This window comes from Genypterus blacodes, unplaced genomic scaffold (genome assembly GCF_046128005.1).
Source record: "Genypterus blacodes isolate CSIRO-AG114 ecotype Tasmania unplaced genomic scaffold, CSIRO-AGI_Gbla_v1 ptg000438l_1, whole genome shotgun sequence".
NCBI lineage: Eukaryota > Metazoa > Chordata > Actinopteri > Ophidiiformes > Ophidiidae > Genypterus > Genypterus blacodes.
Genome location: NW_027467208.1, coordinates 3,897,016 through 3,913,790, shown reverse-complemented (window position 1 = coordinate 3,913,790; position 16,775 = coordinate 3,897,016). Strand labels below are relative to the sequence as shown.

Here is a 16,775-nt window from a genome sequence, read left to right as displayed (position 1 = left end):
CTGGAAACTCCGGCTTCAAAAAGTCCAGAGTTGGCACATCCTCCGTCTCGCTCTCCATGTAAACAAAAACAAAGAACAGACCCACATTAGAGGAAACTGGTGTCAGTAAATGAGTGCTTAAGCATCAAATATTTGTCTATAGGTCAATATTTATATTCTTATCTCATGTTTAAACACTGACAATGGGGGAGAAGGCCACGCTTCCCGATACTATTCTCTTTTTACTTCCTCATTGCAGTTCATCTCTGGGTCACGTCTTTCATCGCTTTTCTTTCTGAAGCCTGAAGGGACAAATCTGTGAGCAAACAGAGGAGTTAGCACATTGAGTTTGTTTTTAGCTCATGATTCCATTTTTAGGTTTCTAAATTCACGAAGTTGATGTTATATTATAAAAATTTAAAATAAATCTGAGACACCACTTCACTTGCTACTTGTTGTAAGGCAAAGCATACAATTAAAAACATTACAGCAAGACCAAGCTAGAAAAATACAATTTATTTTTTCACAGAACACAGACTGTTTTACACAAAGTTAGTATTTAAGTTAATACATCTTTAAAACATGACAAAACATGACAAGATTATGGAATAGTAGTGATGCAGCCAAAACACACATATGCCGACTCTGGTCATGTGGTCGGTCACTTGAAGCGAATGATCTCCTGGGTGGCCATTCTGATGATCTGGTTAAAGTCAAACTGGATGTATTTCCTCCAGTAGCGTCTGTCTCTGCCGTAGGTCTGTGCAGGATAACAGGGACTGCCTGAAACACAGATTACACACAGTGTATGGAACTGTTTCTCCATTTGTCCTATAGCACCCTCTAGAGGTTACTGTTCATTCTTGTTAAATATCTTAAAATGATCCAAATTGGCTTTTAAGATTCATGCAATACGGGCATAGTGTATGTGATTGGAGTGGTGATCTGTACAAGGGCTTGTTTGTGGCTGTACTCACTTATACCATGGAAGATTCTAGCGACTGCTCTTCCAGAGAATTTCTCATCACTCCGGTGGGAGAGAAAACTTCTTATGTCTGCTCGGATTTGATTCTCCCAGTCTACAAGCTACACACACACACACACACACACACACACACACACACACACACACACACACACACACACACACACACACACACACACACACACACACACACACACACACACACACACACACACACACACACACACACACACACACACACACACACACACACACACACACACACACACACACACCTCAGTTTTTACAAGACACTAAAACCCTCCAAACTCCTGGTTGTAATGGGTTAATTACCTTATACTTGTCGAGCTCCTCCAAATGCAGTGACATGATGTTTCCATCACGTCGCTTGTCAAAGTACTCAGACAGAAGTTCTTTCAGCTGAAGACTGCGACTCTCATCTAAATCGTCGACGCAGGACAATACACTGCGGAAGCCAACACTAAACACACACAGTGACAATTATCATTTCAATCAGGATCATTTGAGCAAACTTCAGGTTTCATTTTTGATGACTGTGTGTGTGTGTTTGTGTGTGTGATTACCTCTGGAAGGCCTTGAAGCAGGCAGTGAGCTGGTAAAGCTGCGTCTTCTCTTGGTCCTGCACTCGTTTATGGAGGAACTGGCACACTCTGTCCATTTCCTCATCGCTAAGGTCACCGTAGGAACGGAAGTAGAAGGACAGGGAGGAGAATTCAACTTGGACACCGCTGCGTCCACCACCTGAAATAACAGCTCCTGATCAGTACTTTCTGTGTTCTGTTAAAGTCAGATTTCATAACAAACGCAGTGTCCAGACACACACCTTGGTCAGTGCTCCACTGTAGCTGCCTGAGTCCTCTCTTCACCATTGGAAGCTGCCATCCCATCGTGTCCGCTACCTCGACAACATCAAACTCCAGCTCATCGATAGTTTCCACTCGCTCGCCTGCCATTCGCATTCTGGCCAGCACGACTGCGACAGGAGGGCAGCTGTCATCACAGTGAAGAAAACTCAGTATAAGAAGTGATGGCACCTCAGTTTCAGAAAACATTACATAGACATCTCATACATCTTAGTGATTCTCCTCAGCTGTCTCGGTCCATGATAGCAGCTGATTTTGCACACAGACATGGTGGGATGGACAAGTTCCACAAAACGCTGAGGATGCAGCTCCAGATAGCAGAGCAGAGTCTCCACTCCTGAGAGAGAGAAACAGAAAGAGAGAGACCATCTATCCATCTATATCTGCCTATACTGTTTTGATTTGTCTATATTTCATCTTTGTGTATTTTCCCTCTTACCCTCCTCAGTGATGTCCAGAGCTTCCACCGTGTCTTGGATGGGGATCGCTCTTTCATGGGTGTGACACACCCGCTCTTGGGGCCAATCACCTCTGCTCTCCCCTTCCTTACTCCCCAGCCAAGCACCGGCTCCGGACGTCTCCGCATCCGGCCGTTTCACCAAACCATCATCTGGCTCTGCTGTAACCTCATGCTCTTCCTCCTTCACCTCCTCCTTCCTTTCATTAGCGCTCTGTTGCACCTCCTCAGCGTCAGAAAGTGATGAGACCTTGCAACAAGAACAAGAACAAAGACATTGCATTCATTTTCAGCATACAGGACAAATTCGAGGTCAGAGCTGTCCCCCATAAATCAAATGTAATGAATACCAATTTGCCATAAACACCTGTGTGGTAGAAGCTTCTGTGGACTGTACCACCTCCTGCTGTGCGGCAGGGAAGAGGCCGCTTTCCTGATCACACACATCCATCAACTCCAGCAGCTCAGAGTCTTCAATGTCCTTCATACACGCAGAGACATTTTGAGTTTGTGAATATTTTATGCATCTTTATGTGGAAAACACAACACACCCCTCACTTAAACAGGCAGTAAGAATCACCTTGTAAAGCTCCTGTTGTTTCTGGTGTATCTGTTTACATTTGCATGGTGGGAAAACTTTCTGAATCAGTCTCTTAACGGTGAAGTAGTCCACTGTGTCTGCATAGATGTGACGGCGCAACTCATGAAGGTCACCACCCTGCACACACACACAAAAACCCCACATAACATTCTCATAAACCATTAAATAGAGCAAATTATTTCTAAACTGTAAAGTTTCGGACCCAGGAGTCTCACCTCAGGATCCAGAAAGAGGTGGCAGTGGGCAGGATCTCCATCTCTCCCCGCCCTCCCGATCTCCTGAACGTAGCTCTCAAAGCTCTGAAACAACATTTAAGCATTCTATAACAAAGTACAAAACAAATACATAGAACAGACAATACAATGTAATGAAATCCAGTTCTGTTTCAGTTGAATTATAACACCAGCACCCCCTACCTTTGGCATGTTGTAGTGTACGATGCCGCGGACATCAGATTTGTCCAGGCCCATGCCAAAGGCCACAGTGGCCACCACGATTCTCAGCTCCCCACACATGAAGTTGTTCTGGACACGCCGGCGCTCTGACCCTGACAGGCCTGCGTGGTACGTCTCCGCCTGCCATTTGAGTGGTTTACGAATCTTCTTCCGGGCTGGTAGAGGAAGATGAAGATGAAATATGAGTGAATAAAGTATTTTATCATCATTCAATTAAACACTTTTATATAAATCTCCCACCTAGATCTTTCTTCCTCTGCCCTGCAGAGTTGCTTTGCTGGCTACGGCTGCTAAGTTGGAGGTTTTCTTTCACTAGCACCCCCTGCAGGCAGGTCCTCAGTAGTGCGGCCACACGCACCGTCTCCTCCCTCCGGGTGCAGTAGACAATGATGGAGTCCAGACAGCCAAAACGATCACCTTTCAACAAGGCCACCAAAGCCTTAGAGAGGGAGGAGAGGGAGAGTCAGGGAAACACATGGCAACTGGCCCTGAGTCCTTGTGCCTGCAGATACATAGAGAAACATCTAACACACCTGATCCTTCTCTCTGTCCATGGATACAGACAGCTGCAGGTTAGGAGGCACTGCGGCAGATCTGACTGCAATGCCATCTTGGTCAGTGATGTCCAGATGTTGAGCTATGTCCATAGCCGTGGAGAGTGTGGCTGTCGCTGTGAGTCCCAGAAAGCACCGCACACCCAAACGCTCCCTTAATACCTACAAACACACACGGGACATCACACTCATCCTCTTAAAAATGGATCATTTGAGACAGTTGACTCATAGCTGTAGAAACAATGGTGCTGCAGGTTTGCTTTTTGGAAGGACTGGCTGCTGTCATTAGGAGAAACATTATTTGTTCGTAAAAATGACCTACACTTCCGATTCCATGACTGTTCAATGAAATGAGCACAAGGATAATGAGCATGTGGAAACATTACCATCCATGCAGGATATTAAGTCCTGAAATCAGTGCTAACCCTTTGATCTTTATCTTAGAGACTATAACCCTGTAGTCTTGAGCAATTTCGTGACATCCTCTTTGTTTTCTCTGCACTACATTGCCTTAGATACTCCAACATCACAGAGTCCTTCTCTGCCAATAGAGGTTTTAGATGTGCAGGAGTCTGTGAGTAATAGGTCATCAAAAAACAATGAAGAGCATGACTGATAAGTATAGGTCATTTATTTTTACACTTGCCCTGCCCTTTGCACCTGGCTCCCGTGTTCCTAAAGATATGAAGGATCCAAGGTCTGACTCAAGACCTTACTAAGAAAACTCAGTATTTGCCGTCATGTTTGTGGAGTTGAGGGGCAGTTTGTTCCAATTCCTGCTTCTCCCTGACCCTCACTGAGCTTTTGTCTACACTATGGACAAAACGCCATAGAGAAATCTGGTGTGCAATGTCCCAGACAAACAGCTGTGTTTACCCAAATGTAACAAGCGTTCTCTCTCACCAGAGAGTGTAGGGTAGCAGTCTGTGGGGAGAAACACGCAGACACCCAAACATGCATTCACCTTGCAGAGCCTGAGGTAGCAGGGCCTGAAGTTATGAGACCACTCTGAGACACAATGAGCTTCATCTATACACGCAAAGGCCACAGGGGGGAGGTCCTGAGCAGACGGCAGGCAGCCTGTGCCAGAGCCGCCTCCACCAACTAAGGCCTCTGGAGAGAGGAGCAACACACACACCTCGCCAGACTTCACCTGGATAAACAAAGAAAGGACACAATCAGGGGTGAAGAATGATGCTGATGTTGTCGGAAATTCTAATTTCATTTTCCATAAACTTCATGGCCGCGCTTTCCTATTTTATATGGTGGAGACCGATATTGCATCTGATACCTTTTCTACAGCTGCTTCCCTCTGCTTCATTGACATGTTGGAGTGGATACAGGCCGCCTTCAGCGTGGCTGGCAGGCCAGACACCTACACACACACACACACACACACAAACACAAAATTCTCAACACAACGTTGTAAATGAATAATCAACAAGTGTGGCAGGACACTGGATGCCGTCCTCTCGTGCAGATGGTGTTTGTTTACCTGGTCATCCATTAGAGAGACAAGAGGTGAAATGACCAGAGTGATGGATTTTGATCTCTGAGCGTACAGATAGGCCGGGAGCTGATAACACAACGATTTACCCATCCCTGTAGACAGCACTACAAGGGTGGAGAGGCCTAGAGACAAAGACAGACATGAGTCTAGAGAACATATAGAGACTCTATGAGAGAGTGTGTCAGTGTGAGTGTGTGTGTACATACCTGATAGAATCCTCATAATGGCCTCCTCTTGCCCAGGTCTAAATGATGGATAGCCGAGATCACTGAGAGCAGCGTGCACTTCAGCAGGTGTTGCTAAACAATCACATGAAAATATATCTTTTGAGCTCAGTAATTCCATATTACGTGTGCGAATGTGTGTGTATATCCGTGTGTGTATACTTACCCTGGACTTTCCCATCTTCCCCAACACTATACAGTGGCTCCATGGGTGGGGGAGGGGCCGGACGTTCATAGTCGGGACGAATCACGTTTAACAGTGTCTCGTCATTACTCTGACTCTTTACCTCCTTATTCTGATCCTGCTGCTCCTCTCCAGCACCAGGCAAAGCCACTGAATACACACACACACACACACACACACACACACACACACACACACACACACACACACACACACACACACACACACACACACACACACACACACACACACACACACACACACACACACACACACACACACACACACACACACACACACACACACACACACACACACACACACACACACACACACTAATACTGCCTGTTCATGTTATGGTTACAAAATTGGATAACGTTCCCGCTCTTCAGAAAAGTGGGACGTTTGATTTTTATATAGTTTTGAGTCGAGTGTGAGAAAGTGTGTGTGGAATATCTGGCCTGGTTACAAACAGAGACATCCGTGTCTAAATGTGTAAATAATGGAAGTAACCCCCACAAGCTTACCGATTGCCTCGGTTCTCAGCGTTCCTGTTGCTCTGGCAACCTCCTCCAAGGTGGGCAGTTCAAATGGCTCCTCCACAACTGGTTTGTCCTCAGACACAGGAGGGGGAGGAGCTAGAGAACAAAATCAGTCAGTGTGACGTTCTCCTCCAAACTACAGATAAGAAGATGAGTAAAAGTAAACAAGTCTTCCTCGGTGTTCATTACCTCGGCCCTTGCATTCGTTGGCCCAGTGTCCGGTGCCCCCGCACTTGAAGCAGGTGTCACCTTGGCGATTCATCCCCCCCCTGAAGCCGCCCCTCCTTCCTCTGCCAAAATACCCTCCAGCACCGCCGAAGCGCTCGCCTTTCAGCTGGAACTTCTGCATGTAAATCTGCCACAAAAACACCATGCTTAGGACAACATTCAATAGAGCGAGCACACACACACACACACACACACACACACACACACACACACACACACACACACACACACACACACACACACACACACACACACACACACACACACACACACACACACACACACACACACACACACACACACACACACACACACACACACACACACACACACACACACACACACACACACACACACACACACACACACACACACACCTGTTTGCGTAGAGCCATCCCTCTGAGTGCGTACCCTTTCACATGAGACTTCTTCTTCAGATTGATCTTCACAAAGTTACCCTCTGCAATTTTTTTGCCCCTGCTGAAATGAAGAACATTGTTTCTCAGAAGCCATCAGCAGAAACCATCTGGTACCATTTTGCCATCAAAGTAGATAACTGCTGCTTTACTGCTGTAACTTAACACGAAGGCAATTTGAAAGATGTTGGTCTCTTACCTGGCTGGCTGTGTGTAGCGGAATCTTCTGGCGCCAAATTCTTCTTCTATTTCTCCTAACAGATTCTCCTGGGGAGCCTTTGGTTTTGTCTCAGGTTCTTTCTCTTCTTCTGCCTTCTCACCTTCCTCTACCTTTTTCTTGGCTCTCCTTTTCCTTCCTTCTTCTTTCACTGGTTTAGGATCAACATCAGAGCCTTCATCCTTTTTGGTGTTCCTCCTCCTCTTTTTCACTCCTCCTTCCTGGGTCACATCCCCTTCAGAGTTCTCTCCTTCCCTCTGCCTCTTCCTCCCCTTCTTCTTTGTACCTTTGGGCTTGGGACTAGTCTCACTGTCGTACTCTGGCACTGTAGGTGACATCTGTCTTTTCTGATCACCTCCCGCTGTCATCTCTGCCTCTTCACCTCCTTCACTTTTTCGCGCATGGCGGCCAGAAGGTTTCGGTGCATCACTGATGACACTTTCGTCAGTAGTAACACTCTTGGACTCTTTTTCTCTTCTTCTGGTTTTTCCGTCTGCTTCAGTTTCATCTTTTCCACCTCTTTCATCTCTTTGTATTTTTGATTCATTTTTTCTTCCCCCTCCCTCTTCTGCTTCCCCTCCTCCTTGTTTCTCCAGCTGGATCTCCTGGTTCCCTGCTCCAGGTCTCTCCTCAGCCCCCATCTCTCCAAACACCTGACACCTCTCTAGCCACTTTCTGTTCACAAAACTCAGCCTGCTGGCAGCAGAAGACCTTCCTCCTCTTAGGCCTCCAATAAACAGTGGGCCTCCTCTGGAGCCTGGGGACGTCCGGGTCTTTGCGGCGTCTGTGCTACTTTGTTGATTTCCTGGAGATTCATCCTCTCCTTTCCTGTCTCCTGCAGCTCCAACACTTTCATTTAATTTCCTGGTAGCTAGTGCATCTCCTCTTAAAGTTTCTACAGTTTCCAGGGGAGACAGCGAGGACAACAGGGCAGAGTGTGTGGATAATGAGGGAGCTACTATGGCAGCACAATTCAAACTTCTATTATTATTGCTGCCGTTTGGAGGTTCATCACACGACTCTCTGACAGGTTCAAATGGCTCAAATGGTTCCTTAGGCTCTGGAGGGCAGAGTTTTGGTGAAGCCAGGGACCCAAGGGACATCTCAACTCTTCTACAAACAAAGACACAATCACAGGGATGACTCACACAAACAATTTCTTTACTATTGCTGCTGACACTTATCAAGGAGCTTTTATACAAACAAAAAAACAGCTGGACTGCAAGTGTCATTAAAAAGACAGTTTTATAATATTTGACCTGGTGTAATTACCTTGGTGAGAAGGGATTGAACTTGGTTGGGTTGGTTGACCTGGGAGTGGCAGGAGCAGGGCTGCTGGTTTGTTCTGTGTCTCCATCTTTCCGGGATTTTAGAGGCGTACGACCAGGAGTGAAAGATTTCTTCAGTGACACAGGTCTTTCCTGGTTGAAGGGGGCAGAGGGATTAGAACAAAAGATCTATTCATGTCACAGCGGGTGGACCCAGGTCATTTATTGATCCTCACCTTGCCGAGTGTGGACAGGTTGTTTTTAAGCTTCAGACCATAATATTGGGCTGAGGCATGGAGGTTGTCTCTATCTTGGTTTGTCAGACTGGGAGAAGACGGCGGCAGGCTACTGCGATTCAGATGGGAACCCCAACACCCCGAGGCCTGAACACACAGATAATAGGCGGATACAGAGGAGACATAAGGGTACATGTGAATGGCAGAGAGGACTACAATTCATAAACTATATCTTACAACATGTTCATGGTTATTCAAGCTTTGTGGTCAATGATGAAAAGAGAATCTACTTGTAAGTTACTTAGTCGAGTATAGAATTATGTACAAACACACCCATAGTCATACACAACCTCACAACACACTCACTTTCTCCTGTACATTGGGGGCGGTGTTGACCTCAGCTGTAGATCCGCACTGATCAACATGCCCTCTGGTTGCATCAGAGCTGCCGCTGTTCTCTTTGGCCTGTTTCAAGCCGCGGTACTCTTTGTACAACTCTGCAATACAAAACACACACACTGTATATTGTTGTGTATTCAGACAGCGAGATTTGTTTATCTGTGCTGCACTCACTCTTAGTCTCCTCTGAAGCATTGTCAATGTCCTCCTGAAAAGAGACAGAACAAGAAAAACATCATGACGCACAAGGGAGCTTAGGGTTAGAGTTGATCAAATAATTTAAATGATCTCTATAGAATGGTGCATTCATGAGAACTATTCAGCAATTGGTTTCCTGATCCTCGCCGACGAGTTATTAAGTTATGAGTAGAGAAAGAACTGCAGAGATTTGCTGTTTATTTATTTATTCATTATCTCTTTTTGCCTACAATGTTGCAAGGTTTGCTAGTTTTTTGTTTAAACCTCCCATACAAGTCACATTCTGCACCGCTGATACAGTGTCAACAATGCTGCGTTGACTGCAGATGGAACTAGCACAGTCGACTTGCAGCGCTAATTTAAAGGGTTTCTAAAGTTTAAATCAGCTTTAAATCACCTTGTTGGGTTTCCTTTGCTGCTGCTGGAGGAAGCTCTGCTCCCAGCTCTTCAGCAGAGTCTTCACCTCGTTGTAGCGGTCCATGCCATACAGATCCGAGCCCCTCGCCACCCTGCAGAGGTAGCTTTATGCTAGCCGACAGACTGTCATTCGGGCCACTTGTAGCGTTTCTCCTCACTAACAACTTAAGTCAAGTGACAGATAACGCTACACACTACACACGCTAAAAGCCAAATGCCACTTTAACTTCTATTTATTTCGTTGAACTTTATATAACTTTGACAGTCTCCGCCAAACAACAGTGACGGCACCGCACTGCTATCTTCCGCTTTGTGTTGTTTACGATTTTCCCGCGCCGGGCTTTGACAGCGTGTGTTGCCAGGTTCGCTGTGTTTCAGCCTGTTCAGTATAAAACACCCTTTCCTGTCACGCCTCCTTATTATGAATTCTGAGAAGAGAAAAGCAAATCCTGGCTTCTGTGCAGCACTTCCTGTCCCATTATGGGTACCGATAAGGCAAGGCAAGGCAGTTTTATTAATTTGGCACTTTTCAGCAGCAATGAAATTCAAAGTGCTTTACAATAAAATATTAAAAGCATCAGGAAAAGAAAAGGACACTTAAATGCAACTAAAAACAGAAAAAGTTTAAGAAAATTAAAACAAGCTAAAACAGACTAGAACAGGTAAAAAATTCAGTTTGTTAAATTAAGTTACAGTGCAGTGAAAGATGATTTAGTTTAATAAAAGGCAGCGCCAAACAGAATCTTGTATGCTTGTCTGCTTGTATTGGACCATAGTCTCCCGGTGACATGGTTATGTAAATTTGTGTGTCATCTGCATAATTATGATAACCTATTTTGTTGTTTTCCATGATCTGAGCCAGTGGAAGCATGTAGATGTTAAACAGTAGAGGCCCCAGAATGGAGCCTTAGGGAACGCCGCACGTTATCAGATGTGAATTTACCTATAGATACAAAGAAGCCCCTGTCCTTTAAACATGATTTAAACCAGCCTAGTAAGGACCAAAACGGCCAAATGTCTCACTCCATTGGGCCAAAATTGAGCACAACTTATCAGAACCTAAAGTTAATATGCCAAGTGAGAAATACTGTATCTCCATAAAACGGTAAATGACCCCGAAAGAAAGACATCATGGGGGAAAATCACTGAAGAATTTGAAATAATCTTTCTTTCTGCAAAAAGATATGTCCGGAATCATGTTAACGTCAGACAATATTGCAGTGAGATCACCTGAACTGCTGAATCATTGCAACTTAAGTCTGAGTAGCACATTATTTTAAATAGATTTTTATTCGGGTCTTTATTAAGACTATAATGAAAAAACCTTTACAACAAAGAGACACAACAAAGTATTTTATTGTCGATTAGCAGTGTGATAGGAACCGTATGCAGTATACAGATAATCAAACTGCAATGTTTATGGCTGTGATTGTGTGAATGGACATATTTTGTATTTATTGCGTGATGTTGATTCACTCCAACAGGGAAACCTCATGGAAGTAGGCGGCCAGCATCTTGACAGCTTGAATGTAATTGGATCTGTAAATGGAGAGATAAGTTATTTTTGATTCTGAGTACCCAAGTACCAAACTCTTTTAAAAGTAGGTTAGTCATGTGCTTATGTACAGAACAAGGTGATTTTTCTATGGTGTAGGAGAACAACCAATGGCCTGACATTTCCGTGTCATGTGTCATTTGTTTGTGAAAGGTTTCTTATCAAACTGGTTTACTGATTTGTTACCCAACGACTTTTAGTCATTGATGAATATCATTTCTCAGACAGATCATAAATGGTGCGACAGCATGTTTGTCGGGCTAAAACGCAGCACACAAGTGCATGTCCTAATCTTTGTGGCACTCTGAGTCTGACTTGCACCACACATATTTTCTTTCACTTTCTGTGTAGTCACCTATAAAAAGTAAAGCTTTCATTTAACTCTTTCTCAACTGGTAGAGGAGCATTATGTACCTGTTGATTTTCTCATTTTGAGAGTGAGCTCCATCATCAGAGGATCCAACAGGAAGCAGCATGACATTCTGTCCTGTGGCCTCCTGGAAAGTCAGAGTGACTGGGATACTTCCACCTTCACGTGTCAGGTCAGGCTCCATGCCGAAGACTAGAGCCCAGCAAGGAGGAAGACACCAAGGAAAGAACAATGAAATTCAACGAAGGAAAGATGGACCTTGACATAAACTCCCATTGCAAAAAGAGCAATGCATCAAAACTGTTTTAATTCAATCACACACACTATGTCTATATGACTGTTTCACCTCCCAGGACATGTACCTGTCTTCATGGCCTTTCGACCAGCCATGTAGTGTGGGTGGTTGAAGTCAGCGACCCAGGCCTTGGCCCCGCTGCTTAATGTCACCTTCAGTTTGTTTGGGCTTTGCCGTTCAGCAAACTTTGCTTGCAGATAGCTGATCACCTTGTTAAGAAAAATGAATAATTAAATTAAAATACCAAGACACATAGCCAATGTGATACTTTACATATTTAAGCCACATACCTGCTTCTCCACAACCTTGGGGTCCATATCAGGTACGAGGCGGATGGAGAACTTGCCAATGACCTTGCGGGGGATAACTGTCTTGCCTCCTGATTCAGCAAAAGCCCCCTCAATGCCATGGAGAGAGAGAGATGGGTACCTCCAGCGGTGCATTAGGATTTGGGCCTGCAAAGCAACAATAAACCTTTGTAGTTGTGTTGCACATTTAAATCTAAGAGTTAGATCACACCTGATTGAGTGATTAAAAAGACAGAAATCAGTTTCGTACCTTTGTGTCGTGCAACAGCTGCTCAACTCCAACGTCTTTGCGGTACTCAGCCAGGTCAAACTCAATGGGTTCATACTGATTTTTCTCCTTCTCTGTAAGAGGGGCCACGCTGTCATAGACCCCAGGAATCAGTATCTTCCCTTTTTTGTCCACCAAGGAACCTTAAGGGAAGAAAAAAACAAGATTAAAACTGCCCTAAATGTGTCCTGCAGCACAATTCAATGGATTTTTGTGGCATTTGTCTCTGCAACAATGAGCGACTCGCCTTACCCATCAGTGCAACGAGGTCGACCATGGCTTCATGAACAGAGCCACCAAACACTCCTGAGTGCAGATCCTTCGTACTGCCCTCCACCTGGGATTTAAAAAGTTCTCCGTCAAAATACATTGTGACAAAAAGCAGCAGTACATCAGGGTTGACACTTAAATATCATATTTCAGTAAATTAGAGTTGGTTTGGGGATTCTACATGCACTTCCAACACCACACTTAGACTGTACCTCAATGAAGAAGTAGCACAACCCTCTGAGACCGTAAGTGATGCAGGGTTTGGTCTTTCCGAGCCAGTAGTTGTCAGAGATGCACACATAGTCCACACCTTTGAAGAAGGTGTCTTTACGAGCAAACACCAATTCATCCAGGCCCTCAGAGCCGGACTCCTCCATGCCCTCAAAGCAGAATTTGATGTTGATGGGAAGCTCCTGCACCCCGAGGAAAGAGAGAGAGAAGAAACATTTTCCATAAATATTATCACAATGGCTCACTGTGGATAACTTACTAAAATTACTTAAACATCCCTTAAAGCTATTATTTATATTCAGTGTAGTGCCTGGCTGATGTGTGGTTGTTACTTGGCATGAGGAAGATACTCAGGCAAAGCAGAAGTCGTGATTTGAAAAAGTCAGGATTAGGTGAGGTGAGGGTTTAATCATTAAGTGCTTTCTGTGGAGTGCTGCAGGATTACAATCTCTTCATGCACGACCTTTGACCATTACTCCTACTGACAACACTTAAGCAATCAGCACGCAATCACCAAATCAGCATTGCACTTTGAGAGATTGTGTCATTTCTTAAAATACAAATATTCATGTTTTAAGGCTGCTTTTCTGTTTTACTGTGTATAGTGAGGGAACTGCAAACATGTATGTCCATGTATGATTAGATGAAATATGAAGTTAAGGAAAGAACAGTTGGTTGCAGACTGAGAAGCACCTCTAGTACTGTCATGTTGCATCAGTTTGCTCATTACATCCGTCACATGACCAATCAACAGTACGGGTGAGAATGTAACTCAACATGTAAGTCAATATGGCTTCATTTTCATTTGTTTCATCACACCCATTAAAATAACAACCATAGATTCCACCATGACACAGTGAGAACAGAGTGATGAGTGATGAGTGATTGTCCAATCAATCATTATCTCCTTCAAAGAGCAGATTTAATTAACGACCTTCCTCGCCTAGTCAACATGCCAGACACTGTCAGGGTGTTCTTATTAGTCACCATAACATTGTGTTCACTTTCACTTCTCCATTCAGTCATTCCTCCTGGCAGCTATTTCTGATCAGTGTTGATGTTTCTCATAATAAAACAGAAACCAAAAATTTGGTTTCCTCTTGCTCTTCATCATTACTGGCTCCTGAACAGCATAATGACTGTAGGAACAACATGTGTGGAGAACTCTTGATGTGCACTTTACCTGCTTGGTCTTCTGGTAAGCCTCAATGCAGTTGAACCAGGCCAGGACAGGACCCTTGTCGTCGGTGGAGCCTCTTCCAAAGAGCTTGCCTGCAAAGGGAATTCAAATTATTTTCATTGATCAATAATGTTTCAGACATTTCGAGCAGGAAATTCATGTGTGAACTGTGTCTCTCCTCAAAAGGCCAACAGGAACTGATCTAGACAGGAACCCCTGACACGTGATGTGTGTCCTGTCAGCTGACAGTCACCAGAAAAGCCACAAGATCATTTCATGTGCAATAAAATGTGTATTAAAAGCTAACAGGAAAAGAGCACAAACTATCTGCAGGTGCTTATTTGACTTGAACTGCGAGACATGCAGATAAGACGTGACTAAGAACATGGCTCTGCACTTAAACAAGAGGGAAGTGGAATGGACTTTGGAAATATGTAGCCAACTAAGATATGATACAACTCTATGGGATAAACATCCAAGGAGCATTTGAACAAGATCTCAGGTGTAAGTCGATCACTAACTTTGAGTGTTAGTAGGTCAGAACAGAGACAAACACAAAGAAATTAGCTCTGACCGTCTTTCTCCACCAGAGTGAAAGGCTCCGTGTCCCAGCCGTCTTCAAGAGCAGCCGGCTGCACGTCCAGATGACCGTAGATGCAAACAGTCTTCTTGCTAGGGTCTGACCCCAGATCACCCAGGATAATAGGTGGCAGGGGAATCTTCTCTCCAGAGGGATGCTGCATGGTCAACATTTAAAAATGACTGCTCACATCTTTATTTGACAGTAACAAGAACAAAGAATTTAGTGAAATGGAGTTCACTGACCTCCTCCATGCCGATGTCCACCATCTCCACTGTGCCCCCAAGCCTCTCAATGTCCTTTGCTGCCATCTCCATCATCTTCTTGATCTCTCCACGCTTCTCAGGCCAAGCGGACACACTCTTGACCGCCACCCAGTCAGCCAGACGCTGAGAAGCAAGAAAAGTCCAGATCATTGCCTATTTGTATTTATGAGAATGTGATCGGTTTGGAACAGAATGTCCCAGTTTGTCACAGCTGCTCACATGGTTTAGTCTGACCCAGAAAGTCTTAATAAAAGCAAATGATAAAGACAACACCCAACTATCCAACCTCTAGCTGTACCCAATCATCCCAATAATCAGCTGTCCACAATAACAAGAGATCCTGCAGCAATTTAACTTATATTTGTCTGTAAAAACTTGTACAAGGGGGATCTTACCTGCACATAGAGATCCTGGTGTTCGTCCACATACTTGAAAAGCTCAGGGAGATTAGCCATCTTTGCTTGTGGCAGTAGCTCTGGGTGAAAAAGAAACAGAGTGGTGAGCTTGTGCAGGAGTGGAGAACTCTTATGAGAGGGCTGAACACCACACCCCCTTCCAAAACTGCTGACATCTGCAGTTCCTCTGTCATGCACATGAAGTGGTTAGTGCTAGAATGGCATGTTTGCTATCAGGATGTAGAGCTGATGATAGAGTCACTGCAATCACAGCTGATTTGATAGTTTGGGAAGTACTGTCATCAGAGGGCGAATACAGGTTTAATATCAGTACAAAAGGTACCAAAGTCACTTGCTGTCACAGTTAATCTTGTAGTTTCTGTAATGTTGTGGAGCGTAAAGGTCAAGGAGAAGGTACCATACACTTAATTTGAAGCCATATCAGTAAAAAGCCATGTAAACGATTTCATCACATGGATAGAAAGATGCATTTGATGTATTGGTTGAATTGACAAATACCGGTTTTGTAGCCTTGTCTGTGTTTGAAGATGGGATCAGGTTGAACCAGTCGTTAACTGGCAGCTGTAGCTTCTTGCTACTTACGCAAGCGGTATTCCGTACCCGTGGAACACAGAGGGGAAAGCAAGGGAATCTCTGGTTTGATCAGATTCATTATGGCTGTTATCGCTCATCGGTGTTTACAAGAAAGACTGTCCAATGTCGGTGTAGTGATAAACAAAACGGAGCATTATTGATTCAATGTTGTGACTTCACTTCTATACTGTGACTCGGCGATATCGCCTCTGAATGTCCCAAGCGACTGGGAGCTCCCTAATGCCGGGTACTCCTACGGGTAGCAAACGTTACTCTGGATGAAGAGGACCCGTGTTTGGACAAAGGACGACTCATTTCTGAAAGTTAACCAGGCGAATAAACGAAAGTATCCGAGCAGCTGAGGGGACTCACTTCTGTGTTTATGTCCGCGTAGTTGATTTCCACATGCGAGTCTTCCAAGCCGACAGTCGTTTCCTACTTTTCCTAACTGACCGACAGCTCTGACAGCTGACGGAGTCCCGATATGAACACTTGTTTAGGGTGTGGAAGCAGCGAGGGGAAGAGATGTGCGGCGGACAGTGGAGTCGGCTTGAATTCGTCGCGCACAGCATTGTGGGAGAGCGTGAGATGGCTCGTCATGTGACTTTTCTTTACATCGTAGGAACGTTACGGGCCAATCATGAAGTCAATGCAAGATAACACACCTAATATATCCAAAACGTTAAATATGTACAGTATGAGAATAAAC

The 16,775-nt window shown here is 44.6% G+C and overlaps 2 protein-coding genes across 2 annotated transcripts; both read right to left on the bottom strand.

Annotated features, from left to right (window-relative positions):
• Positions 1 to 516: 516 nt before the first annotated feature.
• recql4 (RecQ helicase-like 4) lies at positions 517 to 10,079 on the bottom strand. Its single transcript, XM_076139654.1, has 27 exons — positions 9,735 to 10,079; positions 9,314 to 9,347; positions 9,107 to 9,237; positions 8,741 to 8,887; positions 8,509 to 8,657; positions 7,219 to 8,349; positions 6,981 to 7,083; positions 6,565 to 6,730; positions 6,361 to 6,471; positions 5,816 to 5,983; positions 5,632 to 5,724; positions 5,411 to 5,547; positions 5,207 to 5,290; positions 4,880 to 5,068; positions 3,895 to 4,077; positions 3,602 to 3,800; positions 3,323 to 3,516; positions 3,122 to 3,205; positions 2,886 to 3,023; positions 2,673 to 2,786; positions 2,288 to 2,555; positions 2,056 to 2,185; positions 1,809 to 1,975; positions 1,549 to 1,726; positions 1,298 to 1,445; positions 957 to 1,065; positions 517 to 762 (listed from the first exon to the last, which is right to left on the bottom strand). Exons 1-27 carry the CDS (start codon positions 9,816 to 9,818, stop codon positions 641 to 643), a joined length of 4,761 nt encoding a protein of 1,586 aa, XP_075995769.1. The 5' UTR covers positions 9,819 to 10,079; the 3' UTR covers positions 517 to 640.
• A 1,013-nt stretch (positions 10,080 to 11,092) lies between these two features.
• cndp2 (carnosine dipeptidase 2) lies at positions 11,093 to 16,632 on the bottom strand. Its single transcript, XM_076139492.1, has 12 exons — positions 16,439 to 16,632; positions 15,473 to 15,552; positions 15,057 to 15,200; positions 14,806 to 14,968; positions 14,235 to 14,323; positions 13,033 to 13,233; positions 12,803 to 12,887; positions 12,533 to 12,693; positions 12,265 to 12,429; positions 12,042 to 12,183; positions 11,724 to 11,871; positions 11,093 to 11,293 (listed from the first exon to the last, which is right to left on the bottom strand). Exons 2-12 carry the CDS (start codon positions 15,530 to 15,532, stop codon positions 11,227 to 11,229), a joined length of 1,425 nt encoding a protein of 474 aa, XP_075995607.1. The 5' UTR covers positions 15,533 to 15,552; positions 16,439 to 16,632; the 3' UTR covers positions 11,093 to 11,226.
• Between the last annotated feature and the right edge of the window lie 143 nt (positions 16,633 to 16,775).